Below are 9,905 nucleotides of genomic sequence, written 5' to 3'. Positions count from 1 at the left end.
CCCAAACAATACCAGATTCTGGTAGGAATGTTAGGAGGTACTCCATTTAAAAAAAAAAAAAAGAGAAAAAAAAAGACACACCAGACCCTTAAGGAAAAAATACTTTAATTGAAAAACAAAAGACAAGTTTTTGACAAGTCTTTTCTTAACCCCCCCCAAAAAAATTGATCCACCGACATAATCCATGGTCAATCAAGACGTCCAGCGCTGTCCGCGATGATGGCGACTCGACGAAATAAAAAATAAAACAAACAAAAAAAGTAAAATGATGAGAAACAAAAAAAACAACGCCCACCGACCCGTCCGCTCATCATGACTTTGCCCAATTATGGCTCTTACAGAGTACTGTGCCCTGATTGGGCAAAGTCTTGCACCTGACCTGCACCTGACCTGATGAGTTCGCTGAACACACGAACTGCCGATGTTCGAGTCGAACTCATGCTAGACCCGAGCATCGAGCACATCCCTAGTGCTAATGACATAAAGGTTTGTGCACTTTGTGTTATAGGGTTACAAAACTCTGCTTTTGTTTCCCACAATCTTCTGCCTGTAAATCACCCTGTCGTATGTTCTCCCAAAGGCAACAGAACACTGATGTGCTGACACATGTTGCCCAGGCATATTGCACTTTTGTCATCATTTAAAAAAAAAAAAAAAGGCCTGTGAAAAAAACAATTGCAGGTAGCAAGAACTAGGAACTATGCCATATGAAAAAATATACATGCAACCTGGTATCGCTGTAATACATGTGGACAGAGAATAAGGCTGTATGACATCAACAGCATTAAAATGTAAGAATAGATGAAAAAAGGTAAAAACCTTCCCCTCAAGATAAACAGAATTTTGCTACCTTCATGACATTCAGTAAGGGTTTACATCTACTTTAACACACCTGCCAGTGCCTGCAAGCTCTACTCTAATGTCTCTATGCAGTTTTTCTGCTTTTCCAATCACAGCTATAGCACATTTAGCTAGAGCTTACCCTTATATAGTGGGGGGTTGGCTTATCCAAAAGCCCTCTTAGTGGTCCCTCTAAACCAGATGACCTAAATTAAATTACAGGCTAGGCAGTGGATTATGGTTACTCTGTTTACCTCCAATGCCCAGGACTTGCCTGTGAACCCATAGTAGTGGTGAACCTGAACTTCATTCCCCGTGCTGATGGGGGTCACTTTATTGCAGAAATGCAGGTAATTCCAGAAGGTTCACAAACCTATTCTAACAATTGTATTTGAGTTATTGGCTTTATGCACATATATCTAACTTATAATTATACAGTCTGTTCGTTCTACGAGAATAGACTGAATGAAGGTAGAAGATAGCTTCAAAATTAGCCATTAGGGGTCTGATTCATCAAAAGTAGAGAGGGGAAATTAAAACAAAATTGGAAGTGTTGCTATTAGAATCTTGTAAGCTTCTCCTTTTTTTTTTTTAATAAAAAAAAGCTATTAGTAGCAATTCTGATATGTCCCAATGGGCAACACTTCAGTTTTGTGTTGAGTATTTTTTTTTCACTTTTAAATACTTGAATGAGCCCCAATAGCAGAAACTTCAGAACTTAGAAATATACTACTAGGGATAGTTTTAATGTATTAGTTGTTTGCTCTTTTAAGTGTATTTAAGTTATACTTTTCATTTAACAGGACCAGGACTTGTTTTTATTATATATCCAGAAGCAATATCTACCCTCCGTGGATCTACTATTTGGGCTGTAGTATTTTTTATTATGTTACTTACCCTTGGCATTGACAGCGCTGTGAGTATTATTATTATCCTAATAACATAATAACATTATAATTGTCCCATGACATTCAGGTTTAATGATTTCAGTAATTGGGTACAGAATTAAATTTTTCAGCCTATTTTCAAACAAAATTATTTCTTCAACAATTTGCATTGCTCCTAAATGTTTACTTCTTGAATATTAAACCATTAAATGTTTATGTTTTTGAAGAATGTACATTTTAACAATTATTTACTAGCAATAAAAGTATATGGTGTATGGTCAGCATTAATACTGAGACAATCGGACTAGAAACTGCCTGTCTTTTTCTAAATATAATGCTCATATAGGTACTGGTTTGCAAGAGTTCATACACAAAATAAAAGTAAAAAAACAACTAGAATAAAAAAAACCATATATATATACAGGCAGTTCCCGAGTTACAAACATCCGACTAACATACGACCCCTACTTACAAACGGAGGCTATTACTGTACAGCAGGGGGTCCCAGGCTGCAGCCAAAGTGTACCGTGCAGCATTTCAGTAGTTGTAGTGCTACCGCGCTCGTGCCGATGAGGAGTGCCCGCCTTTTTGGGTCTTGTGCGTAGTAGTGTACGTACATTACAGGAAGTTGGCTCTTGTTAGGCATGCAGTCTCCACTGAAGCTTTTTCACCAATCCTGATTTCAACGACAAACCAAACTTTTCCAAATCCAATTGTCACAGGGACAGAAAGTGAGGTGAAATCTTCTGAAGAGGGGCACACACAGCAAAACAAACATTACATGGGGGGTCCTTATGCTTTCCAAAACAAAAAAAAAATGTTTGGGCTGAAGTTATACTTAAAAAATGTACCTGTTCCAACTTGCATACAAATTCAACTTAAGAACAAACCTACAGTCCCTATCTTGTTTGTAACCTGGGGGCTGCCTGTATATATATTGTGAAGTTGGGGGGCTCATAGAGCACTAGCACATAGGGTTTTGTGTAAAAACAAAGGCTTTTATTTTTCCTCTTGCAGGGCCGCCACAACAATAAACACAAAGACAGTGTGAACTCAATGCAACAGTTCAAGTCTTCTGCACAAAATAACCAAACCTGAGGGAATCCCTTTCCTGGAAATAAAGTCTTGTCAACCCAGCACAGCAATACCGCAGGTCTTTTTCAAATCCACAGCTAACCACTTCCTCCTCAACTTCCACAATCCTCTCTGGGAGTTGCCAACCTTTAAGCCCCTTCCTGGGGCAGGAAGGTTAATACTGTGGTGGCCCCTTAAAAGGCACCACAACCCGAACAGTGGCGATATATATCTCCCATCCAGGACCCAGCCATACCATCCTCCTCATATTCCCCCCCCCCCCCCGTCTCAACGTGGAGGTGTTTGAGGCAACAGCCCACAGTGCATCCGAGAGAGGGCATCAGCATTTTGGTGCTGTCTCCCAGGCCTGTGTTCCACTCCGAAGTTGAACTCCTGGAGGGACAGGAACCACCTGGTCACCCTGGCATTAGTGTGTCGGTGCCGTTTCATCCGACACCAAACGGAACTTCCTGCCCAACAGAAAGTACCCCAGAGAATCCAAGGCCAACTTTATTGCCAAGCACTCTCTTTCCACCACAGCATAGTTTTTCTCCGCTGCCGTCAGCTTCCTACTAAGAGAAACCACGGGGTGCTCCTCCCCATTGACCTCTTGAGACAGCACGGCCCCCAAACCCTCACTCGAGGCATCCGTCTGTACAATGAACTCCCTCATGAAATCCGGGACTACCAGCACTGGGTGCTGACAAAAGGCCTTTTTAAGTTCCATGAAGGCTTCCTCAGCACTGGAATTCCACTGAATCATCACTGACTTCATACCTTTCGTCAGGTCAGTCAGTGGTGCAGCAGTGGATGCAAAGTTGGGGAAAAACCGCCGGTAATACCCCACTATGCCCAGAAAAGCACAAACTTGTTTTTTCGTGAGGGGGCGGGGCCAGTCCTTAATGGCTTCTACTTTATTAAGTTGTGGCTTTACCAGACCTCTGCCTACCACATATCCAAGGTACCTAGCTTCCTCCATCCCTACCCCACACTTCTCGGGATTAGGTGTAAACCCTGCTTTCCTCAGAGCGTCCAACACCGCCTGAATCCAGGGAAGATGGGACTCCCAATCTGTACTGTTAAGATGACAATGTCGTCCAGGTAGACTGAGATATACCTCAGGTGGTGGCGGAGTATCCTATCTATCGCTCGTTGGAAGGTGGCCGGGGCTTAGTGTAACCCAAAAGGCATCCGCTTATATTGAAAATGACCCTCAGGAGTGGAGAAAGACGTCTTTTCCCTGGCGTCATCAGTTAAAGGTATCTGCCAGTATACCTTTATAAGGTCCAGGGTGGTGATATAATGGGCCGGATCCAACCTCTCTATTAATTCATCCACTCTGGGCATGGGATACGCATCAAATTTTGACACCTTGTTGAGCTTCCTAAAGTCATTACAGAATCGCAGTGTGCCGTTTGGCTTAGGTACCAACACGATGGGGCTCGACCATTCACTCTGTGACTCTTCAATGACATAGAGCTGGAGCATTTTCCAAACCTCTTCGGAAACCGCCTTTCTATGGGCTTCTGGGATGCGGTATGGCTTTACCCGAACGTTTACATGGGGTTCTGTCACAATATTGTGTTTAATTACCGATGTGTGTCCTGACAGACCTGAAAACATAGATTTATTTATCTGCAGAAATTATTTTGTTTGTTGGGTTTGATGTTTGGACAGGGTAGTAGCAATGTGTACCCAGTCAACACCATTAGACTCTACACCCACTCCAACCATGGCGCACACCCCTCCCGATCTTTCCAGTGTTTTAATAAGTTTACGTGATAGATCTGGTATGGTTTTCTTCTACCAGGCTGATGCACTCTGTAATTTACTTCCCCTACCCTTTCAACCACCTCATATGGCCCCTGCCGCTTGGCTAGGAACCTGCTCTCCACGGTGGGTATTAGTACCGCTACCCTGTCCCCAACCTGAAATTGTCTCAGTTTGGCCGATCGGTTGTACACCCTTTTCTGTGCCTCCTGGGCCTTCTGCAGATGTTATTTTACTAAAGGCATCACCTTAGAAATCCTCTCTCTCATCTGAGAGACATGCTCAATTAGCGTTTTATGTGGAGAGAACTCACTTTCCCACGTCTTCTTCACCAAGTCCAGTAATCCCCGGACCTTTCGTCCATACACCAGCTCAAATGGAGAGAACTCCGTGGGTGCCTGAGGAACCTCCCGAATGGCAAACAGGAGCGCGGGAAGCAAGTGATCCCAGTCTTTTCCATCTTTCTGTACAACCCTTTTGATCATCATCTTCAAAGTTTTGTTAAATCGTTCGACCAACCCATCTGTCTGGGGATGGTAAACAGATGTTCGCAGCTGCTTGATCTGGAATAGCCTGCACACATCTGCCATCACCCGGGACATAAACGGGGTCCCTTGGTCCGTCAAAATGGCGCTTGGCAGGCCAGTTCTCGAAAACATAAAGAACAGTTCCCGTGCAATGGCCCTGGATGTAGGGTTTCTCAAAGGAACCGCCTCAGGATACCTTGTGGCATAATCGAGGACCACTAGGATATATCGATGTCCCCGAGCAGACTTCTCTAGGGGACCTACTATATCCATTGCGATGCGTTCAAAGGGTACCTCAATTATTGGCTGAGGCACCAGGGGCTTCCTATAATGTGGTGCTGGGGCGGTCAACTGGCAAACGGGGCAGGATGAACAGTACCTCTTAACTGCAGCACTGATCCCAGGCCAGGAAAAACTGTCTGTTATCCGTGCGTCGGTTTTCTCTGCTCCCAGGTGAACTCCCAGGGCATCATTGTGAGCCAGGTCCAGCACCATGCGGCGATAGGGCTGGGGCACTAGCAACTGTTCCACAACTTCTCCCCGAATTTCAAACACTTGATAGAACAGATCATTATTGACAGCAACGTGGGGAAATCTTTTCTTTGCATTTGGTGTTAGAGGTACCCCATTGACAACAATTCCCTGTTCTCGAGCGTTTACCAATGTGGTGTCACCCATTTGAGCCATGCCAAATGCACCCCTAGACACATCTAAGTCAGGGTGTGCTGGACAAGAAGGTCCTTCCCCCTCATCCACCCCTAGTGTAATATCTAATGAGGATAATTCCTCTTCATCCTCCCCCTCCTTGGGGGTCAACTCAGGCTGAGGAGCTAGGACACTAGCATCATTTACACCATCCCCATAGTGATCACATATGAGCAAATCGTCATTAACATCATCAACAATCATCATGTTTGGTGGTGTTGACCCCGAATTATTACCTAGTTCGATGGGCAGTTCAGTTTGTGCCAAGCCCCACAATTCAGCAAACAAGGGGCAGTCCCGTCCCACAATCACATCATGTATCAGATTACCCACCACCCCAACCTCTTGGGTAACCAAACTATTCCTGGTGGAGATGATGACAGGGATCAATGGATACTCCTGGGTATCCCCATGGATACAGACAACCCAGAGGGATCTTCGTACTGGACCGAGCCTTCCGACTACCCGGGCATGGACTAGGGTGACCATACTACCCGAGTCCAAGAGAGCTTTGGCAGGACGGTGATTCACCCACACAGTACATTCAAAATGACCCCCCTCTAGGTCAAGATGGGTAGGGGGTTTTGAGGGGGTAGAAGGGGTAGAAGGACACTCTTAGAGCACTCCATAGGCTCCTCCTGTAGGGGACACTGCGCCTGGGTATGGCCCCAGACTCGACACCTCCAACACTGTATATCCCCAGCATTTCTGATAGTGACAAGCCTCTGCGGAAACCGAGGAAGACGACTCCGGGATGCTGGTTCCAGGGTTCAAGGATGCTTCCCTCCGAGGAACTGAAGCGGGCCTCACTCTGATCCCCGGCGACTGGCTGGTCTGAGCAGGTCCTCCACCACGGAGTATCTTTCCATCATCTCGACTACCAGCTCTGCAGTCCCATGGCTGACCCAGCGCTGTAGATCCTTTGGTAGAGACCTCAGGTAACGGTCCATCACGACCCTTTCAATTATTTGGTCTCCAGTCAGGGTCTCTGGCTGCAACCACTTCTTAACCAGCTGCCCCAAGTCGTGCATCTGGGACCTAGGTGGCTGGTCAGGGCTGTACTTCCAGCAGTATACCCGCTGAGCCCGAACCGAAACAGTTACCCCAAGGTGGGCCAGAATCTCAGCCTTCAGCCGGTCATAACGTTTCGCTTCCTCAAGTGTCAGATCAAAGTATGCCTTTTCGGGGTCACCTGTCAAAAACGGGGCAATGAGGCCGGCCCATTGGTCTTGGGGCCACCCTTCTCTCTCAGCAGTCCTCTCAAACGTAGTGAGGAATGCTTCCACATCATCACTTGGAGAAAGCTTTTGCAGGAAATGACTGGCCCTTATGGATACGTGGTTACCAGAGGTAACCACTGCTTCATCATGCCCGTGTGCAAGTTGCTGCATGGTCTCCTGTAGGGCCTACCTACGTCTGTGTGGCTTCCTGCTGTGCTGTAAGTTGGGCAGCCAGCAAACGGGTATTTTCGTGCTGGGCTGCAACAGCCTGAGCCAGGGCTTGTTGCTGCTGAGCCAGTGCCTCTTCATGGCGGGTCTGGGCCTGCACATTAACTAAGACCAGCTGCTTAATCAGCTCCTCCATAGCTGCAGACTTTAGTGTAACCTTAGCCCAGGACATGCAAATGGTACACCGCTTCTTTTAAATGTCAGTTTTTCACATAAAAATATACTTGCGAGAGATAGCGTTGTGCCCGCATTCGAAAACCAGTTGTGAAGTTGGGGAGCTCCTAGAGCACTCGCACATAGGGTTTTGTGTAAAAACAAAGGCTTTTATTTTTCCCCTTGCAGGGCCGCCACAACAATAAACACAAAGACAGTGTGAACTCAATGCAACAGTTCAAGTCTTCAGCACAAAATAACCAAACCTGAGGGAATCCCTTTCCTGGAAATAAAGTCTTGTCAACCCAGCACAGCAATACCGCAGGTCTTTTTCAAATCCACAGCTAACCACTTCCTCCTCAACTTCCACAATCCTCTCTGGGAGTTAACCCTTAAAGTGACCACAACCTTATATATATATATATGTGTGTGTATATATATATACATACACACACACATTGTATATAAAGAGAGAGAAGAGAGAGAGTGTAAGTACCACACATCACTGCCATATCTTTTTTTTCTTTGCAGATGGGTGGTATGGAGGCAGTTATCACTGGACTGGCTGATGATTTCACTATTCTCAAGAGACATCGGAAAATGTTTACCTTTGCAGTAGGACTCATTACATTCCTGCTGGCATTGCTGTGCATAACCAATGTGAGTAATAAATATACTAAGTATCTAATCATTTACTTTTATAATTCTGGTGGAAAATGTATTTTCTAAGGAACATGATGATGATGTCTTTTTATTCAAGTTTAGCATTAATGACTGATCCTATTCAAAATATAACAGATATCCCAATTGTTTCACATACCTCCCAGGTACTCTGGGTAAATCTCTGTAGCTAAGCCCCCAGGCCTGTGCCCAATTTGATAGGGCCCACCCTTTATTTTTATTATTTACTTATTTTTATTTAAGGTATGCAAGAATAGATACAAGAACTGTGAAAGGGAAATCTGATCATCACAAGCTTCTAGAGAAATTAGATACTGTATTTATGTATTAACATTTTTTTTTAAATAGTAAACAACTGGAAGATTAAAAAAAACAAAAAACAATGTTTTCTGTTTTTATAAAGTTCAGTGTCTAAATGAAATAATTTTAGGTACAGAATAAAATTGTGGAATATTTTTTATTAAAAAAATTTATTCTAATTTTTTTACTCAAAGTAGCTACCTTTTGCAGATATTGCATCTAAACAAACTAGTGGCCTTCTTTCTGCTATAAAAATCAAATACTGTTCAAAATGTTCTTCCCAAAACTTTCAACAAATGTGTTGCACTAATAGGGTTGTTTTCACCATTCTATCCAGTTTAAACCAGCTTGATGTTCTTTAGGTCTGGAGACTGTGCTGGCCATTCCATGATTTGAAACCTGCAGTCTTATTTTCTAAGTTAGTTCTCACATAGCCTGGAGGTATGTGTTGGGTTTCTTGCTGTAGTATGAACTGCAGACCATAGGCATGCACAGTTTATTGCACACAAAAAGTAGGAAAAAAACACACATAGGATCCCAACCATGATCCAGAAAACCCAGAAAGAACTGAAAAGGCAGCTCTCTCCCGGCACCAGCAATGTCCTCCTGGAGCCACTCAGCCCCTCTGGCCGAGAACCCCGGGCGACCCTGAGGCCACCCAACACCGCGGCATTGCCTCACAATGCCACAATATATATCCTGGCTCCCTCCTCATGTCAGCACCAAAGGTAGATGCAGCCTTACAAAGACTGGCCGGACATATTACATTGCCTCTAGTATCAAGAGACAGAACGTGGGGTTTTGAGAGCACCAGAAGGAAACAACTCCATGAAACAATAATTCATATAAAAAATTAATTTTAATTAGGATAAAGAATTTTAAAATGTTGGATCAAAGATCCAGTAAATAAAACATATGATCAGCTGAGTAATTTAGCTCCCTATGGCTTCACTCCATAAATAAACCTTCCAAACAACATGATTTTGTGACATATGAAAATTAATAGGCAAGGTACATGATTCAATGACAATAATCAGCGGATAAGCAACAATTAATCATGAACATGATTTGAAAAAACGTATGATGGTAGAGAAATGCTGTACAATAATAGAAGGAAAAATGGAGGAACCGGTTTGTTCAACGTTTCGCGCACACAGGCGCTTCTTCAGGAACAAGAGAGTATCTATACATTTTAAGGAGACAAGGAGCAACAGTAAGCATAATCTATACATTCATGGTTCTATATGAAATAAAGAAAATACATAAGGTGAGATTATCACCTACCAATTTGTATGAGCTGATGTGTGTATATCTGGACGGGTCTGTCCAAGCAAGGCACCTGCGCCCTCCCCCTAATAGCAAGATGGGTGATTTTTGAGCCAGATCCCTATATTGAGCCAGAGGTGGAGAGGTAGGACCAATAATAGATCTAGAGAGAATGGGCAAGAAGGCATAGTTACTGGCCAAAATACAATTAATGTGGAAATGAAAATGAAAATTCATATATATATATATATATA

General features: G+C 43.8%; 1 protein-coding gene across 1 annotated transcript in view; it reads left to right on the top strand.

Annotated features, from left to right (window-relative positions):
- Positions 1 to 9,905, top strand: part of LOC108798466 (sodium-dependent noradrenaline transporter-like) — a 180,224-nt gene that overhangs the window by 52,401 nt on the left and 117,918 nt on the right. Inside the window, exons 3-4 of the mRNA XM_018570227.1 lie at positions 1,644 to 1,756; positions 7,936 to 8,064. Coding sequence (XP_018425729.1) covers positions 1,644 to 1,756; positions 7,936 to 8,064 — 242 coding nt within the window. The remainder of the gene's footprint in view (positions 1 to 1,643; positions 1,757 to 7,935; positions 8,065 to 9,905) is intronic.

Source organism: Nanorana parkeri, unplaced genomic scaffold, assembly GCF_000935625.1.
Source record: "Nanorana parkeri isolate BGI_ZX_2015 unplaced genomic scaffold, ASM93562v1 scaffold1481, whole genome shotgun sequence".
NCBI classification, from domain to species: domain Eukaryota; kingdom Metazoa; phylum Chordata; class Amphibia; order Anura; family Dicroglossidae; genus Nanorana; species Nanorana parkeri.
This window is presented reverse-complemented; position numbering and strand designations above follow the sequence as displayed.